This window comes from Cicer arietinum, chromosome 5 (genome assembly GCF_000331145.2).
Source record: "Cicer arietinum cultivar CDC Frontier isolate Library 1 chromosome 5, Cicar.CDCFrontier_v2.0, whole genome shotgun sequence".
Classification (NCBI taxonomy): domain Eukaryota; kingdom Viridiplantae; phylum Streptophyta; class Magnoliopsida; order Fabales; family Fabaceae; genus Cicer; species Cicer arietinum.
This window is the reverse complement of record NC_021164.2, coordinates 64,924,330-64,946,214: the sequence shown is the minus strand read 5'-3', so window position 1 is coordinate 64,946,214 and position 21,885 is coordinate 64,924,330. Positions and strand designations below refer to the sequence as shown.

The following is a 21,885-nucleotide window of genomic DNA, read 5'->3' as shown; positions in this document are numbered from 1 at the left end:
TTATTTTATATTTTTTTTTATTTTTCATTCAATCTTTTTTAGTGAGGAGCGAAAAGTATTGTGGAATATTCCTGAGTTTGACCTCTTAGACAATCTAATAGAAGATCATTTGTTGATAAAAGAAGAAAGAGGAACAAAGAGATGCAACAAGAAGAGGATTATGTTCGGTATGAGTTTGAGTACGAGGAGCATCAAAAAAACAAAACAAATTCATTGATATCAAATATATATTATTTACTGAGATAGATCAATGGATTACTAGATCGGGGTTACGTCTTCTACGAAGATGTAGTTTGCATATGATCAATGGTAATCTTATATCTACTTTTTTGAGAGATGACACATAGAGGCTACTTCATTTCACTCGTTATTTGGTGAAATAACTATTACTTTGTATGTTGGGCATATTGTGTTATGGAAAATTATTCACACTCCCATTGACATGAATAAAAATTTGGCAATTGTTGTTGTTGAGTTATTGGGAGTTGATGAGGCAGAAGTTGCGAAAGAGATTGGAGTAAATAAAGGTGTTTCATATAGCTTTAAATGGTTGAAAGTTGTATTTCTAAGAAACTTCATGAAATGTCGATTTGATTGTGCAACAAGGGTATGCCTACTTCATTTGGTAGGGTGTACCACAGTAGTGACAAAAATTTTACCATTGTATATGCAAAATACATGTTTCTTTTTTAATACTTTCGTACTTATGGTAAATGGACACGAGACCCGTTGTTCTTGTTTTATATGACTATCGTATAGACGGTATCATGCCTGCAACGAAGCAAATTGGAGGATATTCATCTTTATTTCAGGTACTTTTATATTATTTTTATACTTATTAAATTGTTATTTGATAAAATGCTTATTTAATTATTTATACCTTTTCATTATTTTACAGACATGGATTTATGAACATTTTTCCAACATGTGTAAGCATGTGAAGTGCTAAACAAACATGGTTTTGTCGTTGTCGATATAACTGACTCTCTTGTATTCATCAATAATATGCGTTAAAGAATTATTTTATACAACCCAAGTCAAATCCTCATAGAATGAATTGTCGTGTATATGTTATTTGTTACCCTTACTTGTCTCAAATGATCAATTTATCTTAATAATTTGCAACTTCAACATCTCAAAAAATACAAACTAACGGTTGTGAAGTTCACGGAGTAAACTAATAATTCATCTCTCACTACTATTCTTCAATTGTTTTGATATAAGTTTAAATGGAACACCACACATTTTAGTTGAAGTATTTGTTTTACTTTATTTGACTTATAGTTTTCACCTTTATCACAATTGATAATTAATTATGATTTCCTTACTCTTTTTTTGGTCTTTATGTCAGAACGAGTAGTGATAAAAACTGTTCGATTTTGTTGCCAACCTCTTGTCCGTGATATGATAACTTTTTGTGACTAAAAAATTTAATCAGTTTACTGAAAAATTCAATCAAATCTATACAAAATTGTGTTTTTCCATCTCTAATTAAAAAAAATTAATACTAAAAATTTGATTTAAAATTTTGATAGAATAAAATTAACTATTAAAATCAACTAAATTTCTGGTACACAAATTAACACTACCAAAATTTTTAAAATCTTATGACAATGTACCAAAAAAAATTTACATATCAAATTTTTGAAAAATAAATTTTTTGATATAATTAATTCATATACTGGATTTTAGGGGAAAAAGTTTCAAATAAAAAATATTTTGGTATTGTCATTTAAAAGCATTTTCTATTACCAAATTTTCATTGTTCACTCTTGGATTGGAAATTGCGGTGAATTTCCGTATTTTTTTTGGACGAAGATCCTTCTACAAAAAATTGTTCAACTTGCAAACATCTCCAACGGTAATAAAATAAGTTTGTTCGCCAACGTATAATTACGTAAAATTCAGTTTTTGACGAGTTTACTGTGGAGTCGTGTCAAACTGCCATCACGATTATCTCAAGAAGGAACGATACTTTCATAATAATAAATATATGACCGTTAGTAGACGCTATACCATTGGAGTAAAAAATGAATGAGTTCATTCAAAATGATGTGACACGACCCTATCTAATGAACGACCGTTGGAGATGCTCAGAGCATCTCATCCAATGGGGAACTATCCTCCAACTGTGAATTAAACATGATTTCATTAAATAGGATCACTGTGTCACACCATCTTAAAGCAACTCATTTATTTTTTCCTCTAATAAACTCAATACGGAGTTCATTAAGTAAGGTGGTTATAAATTTATTATTATTAATAAATTAATAAAAAAAAGTAATAATTATAATTTTATTATTATTAGATTATGAAAATATCGTTCCTCATAAAACTGTTATAATAGAATGTCAGAACTCTAACAGTAAACTCGTTAAAAACATATTTAACTATAGACCGACGGAGGAACTTATTTAAAAATCCAAAATAATTCTATCGAATCGGTACTTCTTGATGCTATTTTTTCGAATTCACCAAATTTATAGTGTAAGAAACTATTAACTTTGAAATTTTTACTCTACCGAAAAGACACTACAAAAATAACCAATGCCCCACAATTCCTTGAATGTGTAAAATATTCAATTATGGAGTCTATTGAGCAATTTAAAGAGCTATGAATGTGATCAAATAACTCATGATGGTCCTATTGCAATTTGCAACTGAATTCCTACCTCCGTCTTCTGCTATGATTCTAAAGGTAGCCGTAACAAATGCCCCTTCCTATCAATGTCTGAAAGGTACCTTCCAATCCTGTTTCTTTTCTTTTTCTTTCTAAACATCCTACCCTTTTTTCAAGAAAAAAATATTCTAAAATGTTACACTTAAAAAAAAAATATATCAAAATATTAAATTTTCCAATATTCACACTCGTAAAATGGAACTATGTTAGAAAAATCAATTTTATTAGGTTGCATTTCAAATATGTGATTATGTATTCTTCTTACCATTTATTTTTATAGTTTTGGCGAAGGTCGCATTACTTCCAATAATTTTTTTTTATTTAACATAAAATGCTATTGTTTTAATTTATGTTTAGACACACAAAAAATAAAAATTTAATAAATAATAATAAATAATTTTAATTATTTAATAATAATACTTTTTAATAAATTAAAATTAATCATGAAATATATATAAAATTATAAATTATAAATTTAGTCCTTGAAATAATATAATATTTAAATTAGTAACTGACAATTATATAATATAAAGGAAACATATTAGTCTCTTAAATAAATTTGATATAAATTTAACAGTTTTTTGTTTTTGCTAGAGTATCAAGTTAAGATGTGTAAATCATCTACGTCATAGCATTTAAAATTATTGATATATAAATATTTGCATATATAATGCAAGTAATATTTAGTTCTAAAAAAATGAGTTTTAAAATGATCATTAGAGATAAAATTCTAAAAAAATGCAGACTATATATATAATACTCAATCATAATAAAAAAAATTATCTGATAACTATAAATAAAATTTTAAAAGTAAAACGAAAAATGAAAAGAAAAATATGTCATGAACTATTTGGTGTTATTTTTGCATACAACTCTATTATAATTTTTTATCTATAATTTCCTTTTTAATTTGTGTTTATAATTATTAATTATAACTAACTTTTTATTAAATAATTATAACTCATTAAGCATTAAAATTAATTAAACAAAAATAACCATTAAACATTAAATTTAATTAAGTGTTTTTTTTTGCTATAATATATACTTTTATGTGTAATTCTTTAATTGTAACTATTTTAAATTTTATAAAGATCAATTTCCTAAAACAATAGTTGTATTAAAATTAAAATAGAGGTTAAAGATAAAATTATAAAAAAAATATTAATCTCTCAATATGTGACCTATTAGTTGTTAAAAAATAAAATATATTCTTTCTTATTTACGCTAGCAAATATTGGAAGAATACTTGTTAAATTTTACTATTACATTTTGTTTAATTGCACAATTTTTTATTTTATTTAATAAATATCTTAAAAATATTTGTTAGTATTTTTCTAATTTTTTAAAAAAATAGTAGATTGATAAACGCCAAAAAGATAATGGACTATAATATATATATATATATATATATATATATATATATATATATAATGAAACCCGTTGATCAAATTCAGAAGTATATGTAAAAAGTTTTAAAAAGATAAAAAGGTGTAAACTGAATATATATATTATTTTTGTATGAAAATAAAATGGAACGAAATTGCAACACATTTGTACGAGACCTTAATTAACCGAAAAATGAAATGAAGAAGCCTTTTCCCTCCGAGAAGTAGTTTGAGATGAATTATTCGGGGGAAGGCAACAGGGAGGAAGAAGAGGTTGGTTTACCTCGACTCGCTTCCTTCGTATGCGAATGCGACCCTTTGTCCGAAGAAGATCTCGAAGCCATTGATGCCACTCTTCAATCTTCACTCCCCAAATCCAACAACATCACTTCTCACTCTCCCCCTCGCCGGTGCTTACCCTCATCGCTCGTCGCTCTTCAACTCCCGCCTTCTCTATCTTTCTCATGTTCTCAAGGTTGAAACCTTATATTTTCCTCTTAAATTTATGGCTCAGTATTTTCTCTTATTTTTCTGATTAAACTTGTGATTTTTTGTTTAATGCAAGGCTCTTCAAAGATGCGGTTGCCTGTAATTAAGTTTAGTGGACAAATAATGTATAGCAGGACTTTTGATGATGTTGAGAAATCTGTAACAAAGTTTCTAAAAAAACTTGAAGAAAAGAAAAGAAAGATGCTGCAAATTGCAATTGGATTTGACATCGAGTGGAGACCTACCTTCAAAAGAGGTTGGTTCAATTTCTTGTTTTTTTCTTAATTCATAGCTGATTATGGTATTTACCTAATTGTATTGAGTTGAGTCTATTACGATTTCTGCATTTAGTGAACAATATTGGCGATGTGTCTGATATTAAGATATTTTTGTTGACTTAATATGCAAACAAGAGTGAAGGAATTTGATCAACTAGTTTTGGTTTGGAATTTATCTGTCAGGGTCCACGGACCTACTAGGTGAATTGGAATTCCGGTTAAGAAAAATTCGATAATTTTATTGATAGAAGAACAAGCAAGAATCATATCACCCTTACAACATATTCATTGTTTTGCAGACTTTCAAAATCACTACCTATATCATATAGATTGTTTACTGTTTTAAGGAAGTCTAGGTTCATGCTCAACTCAAGTCTCTATTTCATGTAGTAATGTGTATGAAGTAAAGATTTATGGATCAAGTAAAAAACTTCCTCATTCTAGTCAATTGTTTGGCTCTTTACTTGGTCACATAGCTTATGGATTATCTATCCTGTAATAGCTTTGTTGCAATGCCACCTATGTTCTTACCTTTTCAGCTGAAGAAAAGTTTTTCCTGTAAAACCATAATCCTGACCATAACTTAAAATTACTGAATTAGTATTGTATGAAACTTCTATAGGTGTTCCACCTGGGAAAGTAGCAGTGATGCAGATATGTGCTGACCCTAGTCATTGTCTTGTTCTACATCTAATTCATTCTGGAATCCCTCAAAATCTACAGCTTTTACTAGAAGATTCCACAATTTTGAAGGTTTTTATTTACATTAAACTGTATTTTATTTTTCTTGTTGTTTTCGTCTATCTATTGGAACTAATCAGTTGTCATAATTTATAAGTAATAATATATAATATTTTAATACAATACAGTTTTTGACATTTACAAGGTTGGAGCTGGGATTGGTGGTGATGCTGCTAAGATTTCTAGAGATTGTAGCATATCTATTAAAGGTGTGGAAGATCTTTCTTTTCATGCTAATCAAAAGCTAGGGGGAGGTCTTCATAAGTGGGGTCTTGCATCTTTGACCGAAAAACTTTTATCAAAACAGGTATGCTTTGAGTTCAGTTTTCCTAAGGTGAAGAAATATGTTGATAGGGTGTTTACCAAGCTTTTTTTGTTTGTAGCTTAAAAAGCCCAGCGAAATAAGACTGGGGAATTGGGAGACTCCTTTTTTGTCGAAGGAGCAACTAGAGTATGCTGCCACAGATGCTTTCGTTTCTTGGTTTCTCTATCAGGTACTTAAACTAAGAACTTCTTTGAAGGTCAAGATAAGGGAGAGCTGTCATCATCATGTCATGATTTGATACATAGTTTGGTGATTTAGTAAAAGATAAAAGCTTATATTTTCATTCTAACTAAAAAGTAATCTAGTTATGGGGGATTGCCTAGAAACTTACAGTATGAGATAGGATTTTTTTCCCTCTTTCACCCTTGTCCGTGTCTCTTTCTTCTTCCCTTTTATCTCCGTTACTTCCACACATGTACTCGAAGCCCTCCACCATTGCAGTTGCCCATCATCTTCTCCCACTGCAACTGTTGCTAATGTACATCACTCTCCATCACTGCCGTCTCTTATCACCTTTCACCATTGCCACCCAACACTCTCTACCACCATAGCTGCTGCTCTACACCCCTTCATCACTGCCCTTGCTAACTGAGAAAAGCGTAATTTTATCATTTATATAAGTTGTTTCATAATATGTCATTATTTGAATCGATCAAACACATGATATGATGAGACAATACTATTTGGTGGACTCTATGGTTCATATCCAACTCTTATTCTATTTGTCATTAATTTATCATGAGCACTAAACGAGTCCTAAATAGTAAATTCAATCAACTCAAATGATTGTTTAACCTCATCTTGTTGTCAACCTATTTGAGTAATATTGTTGATATTGTCAGGTTATGGTCAATGATACAACAATTCTTTTATACTTTTGCAGACTATTAAAGATCTCCCGGATGCCCAGGACGTTACCGACAAAAGTAGTGAAGTTGATGGTGTACTGCTGCCGCAACAATGACCATATCTCATGTCTGTGTAAGGAAATTAATTTTCTGTTAATAAATTTTAAATAATTATATGTACTAAATTAAATGTATGTTGTAACATTGAGAATGTCCCAAGAAATCAATACTTCTCATATGTTAGTAAATAAGTGAAAAACGTATTATTTATCTGTTTACTAGCTCAGATGGTGATCTCAAAGCTTTTATGCTTATTGGTATGAAACGAAAGACATTCTTGATTTACTTAGTTCTATTTTTGTTAAAAAGGTAAAAAAAATAAAATTATTTGGGTCATTTATCTTTTATTTAATATTTGTTTCAGTTTTTTATTTATTTTTTAATATATCTTAATCATTTATCTTTTATAAGTAGTGTATTTTAATTTTTTTCATCATAACTCTCTCAAGCAATTTAAATGTGTAATCTTATTAAGGATGTGGTGAAAATGCATTAAATTTTGATAAAATATATTTCATTTTATACACTCATCTTTCTTTTATTATTGGATTAAATGAATGTTTTTTGAAAGAATATTATATCAGATATATATTGGTAATTATTGGAAGAGATTTTAATGACTGAATGTTATAATTTTTATTGTGATTATGATAAGAATTAAAATATATTACTTATAAAAGAAAATGAACCAAAATGAAGATAAATAATTAAAAAAAAATATTGAATAAAAGATAAATAACTAAAATTCTATATTTTTTTTTTAAGACTCGTGATTTTTAATGTTAATTTATCTTACATAAAAAACCTTAACTTTAATGTTTGTTTTAGATTTCAAAATGTTTTGAATTTCCACTATGGCCACGATTTTTAATTTGTTTTGTGGCAAAAAATTTGTGGTTCACTAAGGCAAAATAAATCAAACAAAATGATAATTTCTTTTAAGATATATTTAGATATTTTAAAACGAACATAGCTGAACGGATTGAAATAAAATAGAATGAAGTAGGATAAAATAGAATAATTTTATTCTATTGTTTGAATATTTTATGATGAACAAATTAAATTTTTTAAACACTTTAATATTTTTTTAAAATGTTATATATTGAACTCATTTAATAAGGACACTGACGTAATTCAAAATAGCATACTCCGGTCCACTTCTTTAAGCTCAATTTGCACTGGATAAAGTTTGAGTTGAAGTAATCATTACTTCTTTCAAGTTTCAACTATGGACTAATATTGCGTGTTTGTTTAAACTTAAATAAAAATAATTTTTGTTTTAAATAATTTAAAGATTATTTTTTAGAGATTTTTTTAAAAAAAAACTTAATTTTTATTGGTTTACTATTATAAAAATGATTTTTAACTTATTTGTATATAATTTTGTAAAAATAATTTTTTTTTTAAATTATAATGACCATTTCTTAACAAATTTTAAAATTTAATCAATGTAATTGAGTACTCTTAACAAACAATAAATAAACACACAACAAAAAAACAATGATGTAGAAAAATTAAAAGAAAAAAATAACATTTATTAGATGTAAAGTTAGATGAGAGTCCCATGAAATTAGAAAACTGCGTCATGTAAAGATAAAAAAATTGAAAAAAACACAACTAATGAATTGATGTAACCTTATATATAAAAACTTATTAAAAATTAACGGAAGAAAATTTAGAATTTTCAAAATTTTAAAAAACAAAACCAACAAACTACTATTTTTAGCTTTTCATTTTTAATCAAAAAATAATTTTTTTAATAAAATAATTTTTAAAATACAAAATGATTTTTGACTTGAAATGACCCATTACGTGTGCTTCTTAATAGAAAATTATTTCTAAATTAGTTTTTTTTCCTACTTCCAGTGCGTTTCGAATTCATCAATGTAGAAGTATATTTTATAGAATATAAAAAAAAAAACAAACCATATTATTTCTATCAGATAAGATTAATCGGGCCCATTGATACAATAATGGACTTTATGCATAGAATACTCTCTTTTGTCACCGTCATTCCACCTCCTTGATTCCATCCTTTGTTCCTCCTTAACTTTGGTGATTAATTGTGGGGTGAGATTTATAAAAAGATAAGAAAAGGAATAGAAGATAAGAATGAGTGAGGGAGCTCAACAAATATGAGAGAGACTTTTGTTTGTAACTTTTGTGATGGGATTTTAAATAGGAGATAAATAGTATGTCCAGTTAGTATAAAATAATTTTCGGTGGAAAATAATATTACACTCACATCCAATGATAATCCACTACTTTGCCACATAATTCCACCTTTCATTGGATGTCATTCTACATTGATAATGTATAACCATTTTACTCTTTTAAATACCATTAAATACTGTTATTTATCATTTTGTTACAGTAAAACTACAAATAACAAGTGCAGATACATATATACCCAAAGGGTATAAGTAGAGTATTGAAGTTGGTACGCTTACAAGTATGAGTCAAAGGACAAGTGTTGAACCTCATTAAAATATCAAATGACCCCTGTCTGGTACTATATATATTTTAAACATTTAACTTGTGCACTTATGTAAACTTTGCAATGAAATCCTAAGATCCAATGTCAGTCAATTAAAGAAAACCTAAATTATACCATTGACATTAATTCAAATGAAACTGAGTCATCAAAGGCTTCACGCACTAGATTGAATAGAGCAGATAAATGCTACGTACATATGAAGCAAGGAACAACTCAGATAAGTCTGTATATTACATATATATATATAGGTCACAACTGGTTGTTCCAATAGTAAATTAAACCCAATATCATTATAGGAGGTACATTATTACAATCCAGTGGATCTTTTGGCCATTCCAAATGACATATTCATCCCAAATAAAACATGCCTGTGAAACAAACAAGAAAATGCAAAGATTATTTTCAAAAATTCAAATCTGAAAGAAAAAAAGCATATTGATTACAGAATGCATAAGGCTTACAGAATATGAAACATCAAAAGAAAAAGATACACCAGTAGATTTCTTATTTAAATAATTGGATTATAAAGATTAACCTTGCTAACTTTTATCATAATCTATCAGTTATCTATTACTATAAAGAAAACACAGGTGAGGTGATTTCTTTTTTTTTCTTTTTTCACTAAGATCAATCAAGTTAGATTCAACCCATTCATCTTGATTCAGTTCATCAGTATAATCTATGCTAATGAACAAGGCAGAAAAGGGGATATGCACCAGTAGTGTAAATCTAACATCCAATAAGACATTATTTTCTCTCCCTTCTACACAATCCCAACAAGAAGAAGCAACTACCACGCCACTTAAGAAACTCCATAATTTCATATCATGTAACTAACACCAATGGCTAATAATGCTTCAAACTACATCAAAACTACAATCCCTCACCCCAGCCGTGCACATCAATGGGTCAACCATGAATTCAAATTACATAAACCCTAAATTATAGTCTCGCAAAGTCACTAAGTTTCAACTCCAATAAAATGTCTCTTCGTAACACTAAAACAAATTATTATTATTTTCAATAAACCTTCAGAAACATGGACATAACAACAAAGAAGAAATTCCCAAAAACACCATTTACAGGTGCTAAAAACATAATTCAAACTATTGACACAAGAAATAACATGATCACTGATTATTAAAAAAAAAAATAACTATGTCGAAAAATTAAAAGGAAAAAGGAACCTTGAAGTTTAATTGTAGTAGAGTTCGAGACCCATGCCATCGTGAATCTCGTAATCCTTGAGAGTGATGTGATCTTTGTAAATGGTGTACCACTTTTGGATTCGGATTTTGTCGGCTCTCGTGCCCGTCTGTGCCGCAACCAGCTTCTTCAAATCTCCAATTGTGTCATCGTCGTTGCACTTCACACGAACCTTCTTCCCCAATCGATCGTTCAACACCACCTCTATCATCTTCGTACAAAACCCTAAAATCCCAATTCTATACCTGACAAATATTTCGTATTCTGAGTTTAGAAATAAAGGTTTCGTTTATATAGTACCGTTTGGCGTATAAAATAAGCTTTTAAATTCTTTTTGGTGTTTTGTCAAAATAAATAAATTCTTATTGTAAAAAAAATCAATTATATCATTAGCATATTATCGGAGTCTTCTTTTTATATTCGATTATTAAATCGTGATGGTGGATATTTAATTGATAGATGTATAAAAACTAAAATATTTTATTAATTTTTAGTTATTGAAATTATATTTTTTAATTAAAGATCGAATTTTGAGATTATACCAGAATTTCTAAAAAAATTAAAACGACCCAGAATGTTACAATAATTGGTTCCACAAAACCAATTAAATATGCTATGTTTGACTTCAAATTTCTATTTCATCCATAATTTGTCTTTTATATTATCAATATACTGGCAAAATATTCGTCCGAGCATGTAAATTAAATATTCTTATTTAGAAACAAATATTAATTAATTTTTTGAAATAATTTTAATGGTGAAATTAATATAATAAAAAAAGTTTTAGATTAAAATAAATATTAAAAGTTTAAAGTTGTAAATATGTTAATAAAGATTAATTTCTTGATCTATTAAATTTTAGTATGATATAATTATTGTCGACATCAACATTAATCTAAATTTCTTGTTGTAGGTCGAAAGAGTTGTTTATAGAATTTGAATATAGATCTAAAAAATTTATTAACTAATTGTGCATATTTATTTCTTGTTGTAGACAAATATTTTTCTTGTGCATATTTATTTCTTAATTAATCGATTCACAAATGACCACCTTTTAATTAATTGATTAGTGACATTAAGTAACATTTGTCCTATAATTGATTCGTACAATAAATTATAATTAGTTGTCATAATTTTTTACACACTTTTCTTAATTTCCAAATAATTTTTTTTACTTTATATGCATCAGTGACAAATATGTTTTGCGTTTAGTTTGTATAGTAAATGTTAAATAATTGACTATAATAAATATTTATCTTGTGTGATTTGTATAGTAAATTATAATTAGTGTATCATATATTTAATGAAATTATGTTTTATTATAAAAATATGTTCCTCAAATAGGGGATGAATGTAAAAATTATTTATAGTTTATCTATTAAATATTCTTTTTATAATTATCTTTTATAGAGTATATAAATATTCAAGGAAACCTTTACCTTTATGTCTGCAATTATACTTTTATCCGCATATTTTACATAAATTATCTATTTTTATTTTCATTTATAAAAAAAAATAATAATTAAAGTTTAAGTTTTTCAAATGTGTTCTAAATTTTTTGAAGTTTTAAACATATATCTTGTGTATGGTTTGTATTATAAATTATCGATAATATATTACAGTTTTATTTAGTTTTATCAAAAATATATTCAAGAGACACACTTATAATTAAATACATATTTTTCTCTTAACTACTTGATATATGAATTACCACCACTTAAATAATTTATTAGTATAAGATAAAAAAAATTTAATTAGTGACTAAAATTTGTCCAGTGTATGATTTGTGCATTTAGTTATAATTGTATTGCACAAATAATATAGTTTATCTATATCCATATATTTCTCCAACATATAATTTATATATAATATTATAATTAGTGTATTATAATATTCTTTAATTTTTAAGTAGAAAACATTCAATAGACACGTTAATAATGAAACTTTTGACCGATGAAAAACAATTATCTCGTGTTATTTTAACAAATTTATTTTATACCATTTGATCTATAAGTTTCATCAAATCTTATGATTTAATTGTGGAACTTACTAATCTAATGGTAGAAATAAACTTTTGTGTGGTGCAAAATTTACTTGCATCAAATAATTGACCGGTAAATTATAGTTGATTCATGTAAAAACATATTTTAATTAACATACTATTGGTGAAAGACACGTTTATCCTTTAATTAATCCATTTGTGAAATACACGGTTCTCTTTTAATTAATAAATTTGTGAAAGAAAATTTGTTTAACTATTTCATCATTGATACACATTTGTCCGGTGTATGATTTATACACAAATATTATCCAAAAGATTGGTTTCGGTCATATTTCGTGAAAAAATACCACAAAACCATTGGTTGCATCATTGTGTATGAAAACAAATTTGTCTTTTATAAAAAAGTTTTGACTTAGTCCAATTTTGGTTCTCTTTTTTTCGTCAATTATATCATAATTGGTTCTTTTATTTTAAAATTCAAGTTTTTGTTACTCTTACATGTTTTTTAACTAAAAAAAAATTGTGATTTACTATATTTTATACGATGAGTCATACGATATGGTGACGTATAGTCATTTAGATGTCTTAATTATTATATATTATTAATTAAATTACAAAAATGAATAACTTTAAAAGTAAAAACTAAAGTTTTAATAGGATTTCATTGCAATTTCATAAGTATGGATCATTTCACATTCTTATATCATATGTCATGTCGTTTAAAATATGTCATATCTTAATTTTTTAGTTAAAAAATTGAAGAAAACAAAATGACAAAAACTGTTGGATTTCTAAATAAGATGACTAATTTATCAAATTGATGAAAATAAAATACTCAAAATTGTCATTAAACCAAAATATTTTAAATTTAAAACATGACAATCATATTAAACTAAACAAAACTAACTTGAAATTTATCAATTTCATTTGAATTCGTATTTTTTTTATAAAATATTGCAAAATTCCAATGAAATCAAACCAAGTATTTTTAATTGGTTTTGATTTTTTTTTTATCTCTCTCTAAAATCGAACCAAGGTATCAATTAAAATTGTTGAATAATATTTTAAAATTTTAATCAATTAAGTTTAGTTAATTAATTAAATATATTATAGATTCAACTCAAATGATTTGAATTCACATTAATCGTGTACCATAATATATGTTAATATTAAAATAATAGCAAAATGCACTTTTTTATTAATATATATATATATATATATATATATATATATATAAACATATAAGAAAAATAAGCGAGGGAAGAAAAATAAAAATAAAAGTAATAAAATATAAATAAAAATAAAAGAAAAAATAATATAAATTGAAAATTTTATCATTTAGTAATAAAAAAACTATTTAATCCTTAAACTTATAATACATTAAAATATTGAGGTAAATTGATAATAGTGTTAGACATTAATTTTTTTAGATATATAATAAATAGACTGTTGTATTGTTAGCTTTAGGTTATGTAAAATTAAGCTATAAGCTACTTGATAGTTGATAACTGATACTTTATAGTTGAAAAATTAATTAATTGAAATTAAAATATTTGGTAAATTTAACTTTTAATAATATAAAATGATATAATTAATTAATTTAAAATAACAAAAAATATGATATTTTTATCCAATTTTCTTCCTATTGTTTTAACCAATTTTTTTTTGTACTCAATTAAATTTTCTACTTCACTTTATTTCTTATATTTTATTCTTCTTCACGTCGTTAGTTAGATGATATTATCTTAAAGTTTTCACCTCTCTTCGTGATTTATGTTGCTCTCAATATAATTGCTCCTTTCACTGTGATCACCCAATTTATATGATACATCTCTCATGTTTACTCACTTATTTATTTTACTATATTTGATAATTGTAAAAAAAACAATTCATTTACAGCTTACAATTTGACATAAAAAATAAATTTAACTTTATGAATTTCTTATTAGATGAATAAGATAAAAAAATTTATGAGTTATTTTGACAAAAAATTAAAGAAATTGAGTCCAACTCTGTTCATACATACCTTTGTAAATTTTGTGGTATTTTGATTGAGATTTTTGTCATAGATAAAGTTAAACATTTTTATGTGAATTTTTTTTAGTAATAATTGAAAGAATGAATATATTATATAAAAATAATAGTTTTACTTGAACAAAAAAGCAGAAGTAATAACACCAAAAAAAATATTAAAAATAATAAATAAATAGTATTTTAACGAGTCGTTACATTTTATATATAAATAATAATAAAAATAAATTTATAAAATTATAAATAAAAAAATATAAAAAATTATAAAGTATAAATTCAAACGCTATTTAAAATAAAGTTCATAAATTATCGGTGCTATGCAGCAAAACTTTTTAATTTCTCTTCTCAATTTTGTATTTCTCCGTTTGTTCCACGTCTTCCACTTCCTAATTTGTGGAGTCTCTTTGTATGTTTTTACTTTATTTATATGTTGTTTTGCTTTTCTGTTTCTCTCATTTATGAATTGAAACTGAAGTCACCTACTGCCCAGAGTTCATACAAATAAACGTGAACTAAAGTTCATTTATAACTAAAAAATGTGAAATAAAAAATTTATTGAATCCATGCAAATACAAAATGAATAAAATAACAAGAAATTCACTTATGTTGCAAGTTTATATACAAAAAAGTTTAATATGTTTTCTGATCTAAAAGAACTAGATTTACATGCACACTTAGGTGAATTGGCTTTATATATAATTTATAAATTTATAAATAAAGAATGTGAACAAAATTTAAAAAAATTAAAAGTAAAATACAATGTTTATCGGGATTAAAAATTTATAAATATATATAATCCCTTTTCTCGTTTTCAATATCCGTTTTCTTGTGCCATCCAACTGACGCAAGTTTCGTTCGTCCTCTGTATCGTGGACTGATCACGTGAAGAAATAGATCAGAGAAAGAAAAACCGTTGATCTCGATTCCATAGATATCGCAAGTGAAGAACGCATACGAATTCGAATATGAAGGCGACGCCGGGAAGCTCCGGGTACTTGGAATTGTATCCGGAGAGAAAAATATCGTATTTCAAGAATCCCTACATTCTCGGTGTCACCGCTGCTGCTGGCATTGGTGGACTCCTCTTCGGCTACGACACCGGTAACTACGCCATTTTCTTCTTCTCAAATTCAATCAATCAATTGAGGTTTACTCATTTTAGATTGGACCAATATTTTGTTTACTAGTTCTGTGCAGCTAGTGTCTGAGTTCTAAATTCAACTTCAATTTTGCAATTCTTTTCTGTATGCAGGTGTTATATCAGGGGCTCTTCTATATATTAAAGATGATTTTGTCGATGTCCGGAACAGTAGCTTCCTTCAGGTGCAAGCTTTTCTGCCTTATTCAATTTTGTAGCCTTCACAATGCATCAATTCTAGTGTATAGGGGGATACACTTATTGTGCATCTCTTTTAAAGTGTTCAACCAATACACCATTATTTTAACCTTTGGATTTGGGATTTATCTATGCTGTCCAATGAATCCAATTGTTAAAACTACGAGTGCATCGGTGGATCACTTCAACTTTTTAAAAGTGGTATTCCATGTTTGTCACTGTTATTCATATGTTTATTACCTTTTCAATTTTTTTTTGTATGTTGTGTGGTGTAGGAGTTGGATGTTATCTCCATCTAGAGCGAGAAACATAACTATGTAATAGGATAAATGAAACTTGCTGCTTGATTATCTCATTTGCATACACGTTTGCATATTATCTTATTTGGAATCCAGATCATTTTACTTTTTTAAGTTACCAGGAAACAATTGTAAGCATGGCATTGGTTGGTGCAATTATTGGAGCAGCAACAGGCGGCTGGATTAATGATGTTTTCGGACGTAAGAAGGCCACACTTACTGCTGATGTTGTCTTTACTCTTGGATCAACTGTTATGGCTGCCGCACCAGATGCATATGTTCTCATATTTGGCCGTCTTCTTATTGGCATTGGTGTGGGCATAGCTTCTGTCACTGCTCCTGTATATATTGCAGAATCATCACCATCAGAAATAAGGGGTTCATTAGTTAGCACAAATGTGCTTATGATAACTGGTGGACAGTTTCTTTCTTACCTCATAAATCTTGCCTTTACCGAGGTTAGGCCTGTCTTTCTTTGCTCTCTATCTATCCTAGTCGCGGTGACACTACGTGACAGTCAACTTGAGTAAATAAAGGTTTTTTTGAAACTTATTTTAAAAGTATATAGGAATTTGTCTAGGTTATGTTTCCTTTGATTATCGTTTTGAAGCCTAAAGAGGTAAATCATCTCTATTTAGACTTTCCAAAAGTTCAGAAGACATTGGCAGAAAAGGAATAAGAGATATCAAAATGCCAACAGAAGGCTGGTGTTCTGGTTTTTAAAAATCGGGGTAGATAGATGGAAACTTCTGTTCTCCAGCTCACTAACTTCTGCCATACTATTATAAAGTTGAACTTCTGCCTATTTTTTGATAATTTAGATGCAAATTTGGATTTTTTTAATCCAATTTAAAACACTGAAGAGTTACAGTTTTTCTTGAGAAATTTCTCTTACTTTTGTAGTCTTGATTACAGTTGATAATCTAAATACCCAGCTATCAGTCAAAAAGCAGATGTAATAGAGCCCAAATCACTAATTTTGAGGTTATCTTTATGATTATTGTTCTGTGAGGTTGAAAGTGATAGCATGTATTGTCAGGAAGTTTCTAAATGTCATAAATGAGAAAGTTCTGGATTACATTTCCTCTTGAAACAAAACCCGATGCTAGATTTTTTTCCTTCATATTAATGTTTATTTCATATCCTTTCTCGAAAATTGCTTATTTCATATTCGTTGGCACATAAGAATTCCATTTTTGCAGCTTGAAGGGGTAGCATCACCATCAAAATATATATTGGGGCAGCATCACTGAAGGAATTATTATGTTCTTTCCGGCCTAATTTCATGCTTTTATGTTATTTGTTTTTTTAATTGCATGCTTGTCTCTCTTTTCCCTACCAGTGCAGTTTTGCCCTCTCTAGGCTAAAACTTCTATGGGCATGCTAGAATAGATCAATAATGTGATATTGGATCCATTGCTACTTACGTGTCTACTCGGGAATCAAGAAATGGATAATTAGACATTGCAAGGATGTCACACATTACTGGAAACACTGGCCTCTACTTTTAGAGATTAATTTCATATAGAAAATTTTGTTCTATTTTTCAGTGATGTGCTGCCACATAGTTTTACTAGTTTGAAAACTCATAAGATGTCAAGTTCATTAAAGGACATGACAGCATATCATTGGATCGTAGTGTAAGACATTTTTACTTCACCATGTATTCATATTGAACTAATTTTTTACATTTCTAAAAATACGAGAGGGTTTTAATGTTGATCAAGCAACTGTTAGTGTAGTGAAAGGCTAAATAGTTTTATATCTTGAAATTTTGTTTGGCTCAAGCCTCAATGGTATTGCTATTAGCTGTTAGGATTTTTTCTTCTAATTATTTGAGAAATTGCCTAATGAAATTTTAATAAAGCAGGTTCCTGGGACATGGCGGTGGATGCTGGGAGTTGCTGGGTTGCCAGCTGTTATTCAATTCTGTGTCATGCTTTTCTTGCCTGAGTCTCCAAGGTGGCTTTTCCTGAAGGTGAAAAGCTTCCATTTCTTTTTGCAGATTATTTTAGGGTATTCATTCCTTGAATGCTTTCCTTATAATAAAAGCTATCTTACACCAGTATCTTTTATGTACAGAATAGGAAAGATGAAGCTATTTCTGTGCTTTCTAATATCTATAATTATGAACGCCTAGAAGATGAAGTCAATTACCTCACAGCTGTTGCTGAGCAAGAACTGCAAGAACGGAAGAACATTAGATACATGGACGTTTTCCAATCAAAGGAAATCAGAAATGCATTTTTTGTTGGGGCCGGACTTCAGGTTATTGAGACAAGACTAAAATTTTCTGTTTCTAAATTCCACTTTCTCAAGTTTTGTAGTGCCAATCTGAAAAACCCCTTTATTTTAGAAGATTAATATGTCTACTTTAACAAACATTTCAGGCTTAAATATAATTTTGGTCCTTTATCTTTTATTTGGTCTTTTATTTTATTTTTGATTAATTTTCATCATTTATCTTTTATAAGTGATGTATTTTAGTCCTTATCACAACCATAAGAAAAACTATAATAACATCTGGTCATTGAAATCCCTTATAACAATTGCCAATATGTATCCACTAAAATATTCTTTCAAAATACATCAATTTCACCTAATAATAGACTTGCACTTGAAAAAACTCTTCTTGCATGCTTTGAAACATATATAATCTCTTTGAAATGAAGCGGATTTATCAGAGTTTTTTGTACTTTCATCTTGTCCTTGTTAAAGTTGCATACTTAACTTTACAAGTGATCCAAGATTAAGCCTCAATAGTTCATGACAATAATCATACAATTGTTTGACAGAGGTATGATGAAAATGACTAACATTCATCATTTATAAAAGATAAAGGACGAAAATGAATTAAAGAAGAGATAAAAGACCAAACTGAATATTTGATAAAAGATAAAGAATCAAAATTATATTTAAGCCAACATTTTATTTGTAATTTTGGGATTATATGTTTTGGTTCGACTAAAAAAATAATCACCTGTAGTTTATAACAACAAACTGGCAGGGAAATCATAATGGACTTCCATGTCTATTTTGAATTTCAATGGACATAATTATGATTGTAAATAATTTTTAAAGCAGTTAATTTTAAAATAACAAAGTTTCATTAAGCTGCAAACAGCTTTCTATTATCTCAACACTCAAATGATATATCTGCATAGATATTGAATGCATGTGACTGCTTGCATCTTAAGCGGTGTAACTTCTCTCATATTTTCAAAATTATGCAGGCTTTTCAGCAGTTCACAGGTATCAGCATAGTCATGTATTACAGCCCCACAATCATTCAAATGGCTGGGTTTAATTCCAATCAGTTAGCTCTTCTTCTATCTCTCATTGTTGCTGGCATGAATGCTGCTGGAACAATTCTCGGCATTTATCTAATTGACCATACAGGACGAAGGAAATTGGCCCTCACAAGCTTGTCGGGTGCAACCGCAGCTCTGGCAATCCTTTCTGCAGGATCTTACCTTCAATCATCTGACCCCGCAAATAAAACCTTTGGGTGGATAGCAATTGTTGGGTTAGCCTTGTATATTCTTTTTTTCGCTCCAGGAATGGGACCGGTGCCTTGGACTGTGAACTCAGAAATCTACCCGGAAGAGTTCCGTGGTGTGTGTGGGGGAATGTCAGCCACTGTAAACTGGATTTGCAGTGTGATAATGTCTGAGAGCTTTCTTTCAGTTTCTGATTCAATGGGCCTTGGTAGTAGTTTCGTGATCCTTGGTGTTATATGCGTGGTTGCTTTTTTCTTTGTGCTCTTGTTCGTGCCAGAGACAAAAGGATTGACATTTGAAGAAGTGGCTCTCATATGGAAAAGGCGAGCCCGGGGTAAATATTATGACACACAAAGCCTTCTTGAGACAGGAAGCCAGTTCTAAGCGCCTCATTTGTGAGCTGCAGTATTATTTGGCGCGAGCTAGGAGACTAGTCATAGTTATTTGAGTTGTTAGCTGCCACATTATGGGATTCTTGGTGGTAGCTTTGCTGTGATTCAATGCCGTGGATTTGTACATTACCAAGACATTGTTGGTGTGGTTGATGTGTGTGATTTTCCAAAGCTTTTTTAAGGAGAATTTTAGTTCAGGAAATTTTGCAAACTAATCTTCAATATAGGAATTAGCCAAAATAAAGTTTCGTGGTTAAATACAAACTCGATTAACCATGTATCCCAACTTTGGTTGATAACATTTTCAATTGAAGAGAGATGTTTGCTACTTCCTGAATTAGGAATCTGCCAAGAGTAATTAATTTAGTAAGAGATGGGATGTGTTCTTGGCAAATAGGCAAATCAAGTAAACTTGTGATTCTTAGTTATGAGTACTACGTGTGATTACTACTGTCGTGATGTATGTATGGTATTTGATGTTTGAATGTTGCATGGGGTGATTGAAAACTAGGGTAATGATATATTTTTTGGATAAAATGAAACTAGTACACTCTAGTACACTCTAGTACATTATCCCTTCTCACGGATTGCACTCAATTTTCCGCATGTTTTAAAAGGACTAACTACTATTTTTAGTCAAAATTGATGCATGTAATCCCAAATCAGTGTTTTTCTTTTTAATATTTATTAATGCATGGTAAACATAACAATGTCAATATCATGCGTAAATATATGGAGATACTTGGTGTCATTTTTTAGAAGTATGTCAGGAATTCTATAATTGTTATCATCAAAATTGCAATGAAAGAAAGAGAGTAAAACTGAGGAAAATCTGAGAGTGAATATGATATTTGCATTACTAACATATCACAATTAATTAATCACAATTAGAGAAATTAATGAGGTAATGAAGAGGACCTCTGCAGTGGTTTGGCAAGGCTGTCTGTCGTATTTTGCCCAAGTGGTGGATCTAACACTATTTGTTTCTTGGTCCACCATGAAATTAAGTTGGGACCCAATAACCTAATACTTAGGCTTTGCATTATCTACATTAAGAAGATTGTAATTAGTAGAAGGGTTGTTTTTAATGAACTAATCTCGTGGAAGTGATGTCTTACAAAATGAAGAAAGTGTTTCATTTTATATGTTTGAATAATCCAATCATGAAAAGCATGAAGATATTGATGTTTCTCCCTTCTAATCTAATATTGTGAGAGATATACGAATGTTATTTTCACGTTCTCTTGATAATCTAAAATAATAAAAAGTACTCTAAGTGATCTTTGTAAGTTGGTGAAAATGATAAAGTTAGTACAATTAAATGCAATTTTAGAATCTTTGACAACTTTGTTCAAGTTTAAAATAACATAGTTTTATTAACATTACGAAACTCATCGCCAAATTAAATATGTATTAAGTTTTCTTTAATAATTTTGAGTTATTACACCTTACAAATTATTGGTTACAATTTTTGCAAAAGAAAACAATATATAATTAATAAAAATAACTTTAGAATAACGAATGTTAAAAATTAGAGCAACTGTGCTAGTGGGTTAGTTAACTAAACTTGATTCGTTCCTTCAAAAGTAAATAATTACTTGTATATATTTCTAAATTTAAAACTTCATTGAATTGAAATAAGTTTATTTATTCTAACAAAAAAAAAAAAAAAAGTTTATTCAGCGTGTTACATTCAAAGAGTTGTCTTACATAGTTTTGAAATGTATTCCCCAAACACCACAATTATAAAATTAAGAGAAAAACAAATAAATTTTACATTATTATCGATTAGTAAAAAATCATTTATTTAACTAAT

General features: G+C 28.3%; 3 protein-coding genes across 3 annotated transcripts; 2 read left to right on the top strand and 1 right to left on the bottom strand.

Moving 5' to 3' along the window:
* The first annotated feature begins 4,132 nt into the window (after positions 1-4,132).
* LOC101490726 (3'-5' exonuclease-like) lies at positions 4,133-7,139 on the top strand. Its single transcript, XM_004502183.4, has 6 exons — positions 4,133-4,540; positions 4,631-4,810; positions 5,455-5,585; positions 5,719-5,880; positions 5,957-6,067; positions 6,782-7,139. Exons 1-6 carry the CDS (start codon positions 4,300-4,302, stop codon positions 6,860-6,862), a joined length of 906 nt encoding a protein of 301 aa, XP_004502240.1. The 5' UTR covers positions 4,133-4,299; the 3' UTR covers positions 6,863-7,139.
* Positions 7,140-9,395: 2,256 nt separating this feature from the next.
* On the bottom strand, positions 9,396-10,799 carry LOC101490403 (ubiquitin-like protein 5). The gene is made up of 2 exons (XM_004502182.4): positions 10,491-10,799; positions 9,396-9,671 (listed from the first exon to the last, which is right to left on the bottom strand). Exon 1 carries the CDS (start codon positions 10,718-10,720, stop codon positions 10,499-10,501), a length of 222 nt encoding a protein of 73 aa, XP_004502239.1. The 5' UTR covers positions 10,721-10,799; the 3' UTR covers positions 9,396-9,671; positions 10,491-10,498.
* A 4,549-nt stretch (positions 10,800-15,348) lies between these two features.
* LOC101490073 (inositol transporter 1-like) lies at positions 15,349-20,554 on the top strand. The gene is made up of 6 exons (XM_004502181.4): positions 15,349-15,643; positions 15,795-15,865; positions 16,300-16,635; positions 18,048-18,155; positions 18,260-18,445; positions 19,411-20,554. The coding sequence occupies exons 1-6, from the start codon at positions 15,508-15,510 to the stop codon at positions 20,059-20,061; spliced, it is 1,488 nt and encodes a 495-aa protein (XP_004502238.1). The 5' UTR covers positions 15,349-15,507; the 3' UTR covers positions 20,062-20,554.
* The last annotated feature ends 1,331 nt before the right edge of the window (positions 20,555-21,885 follow it).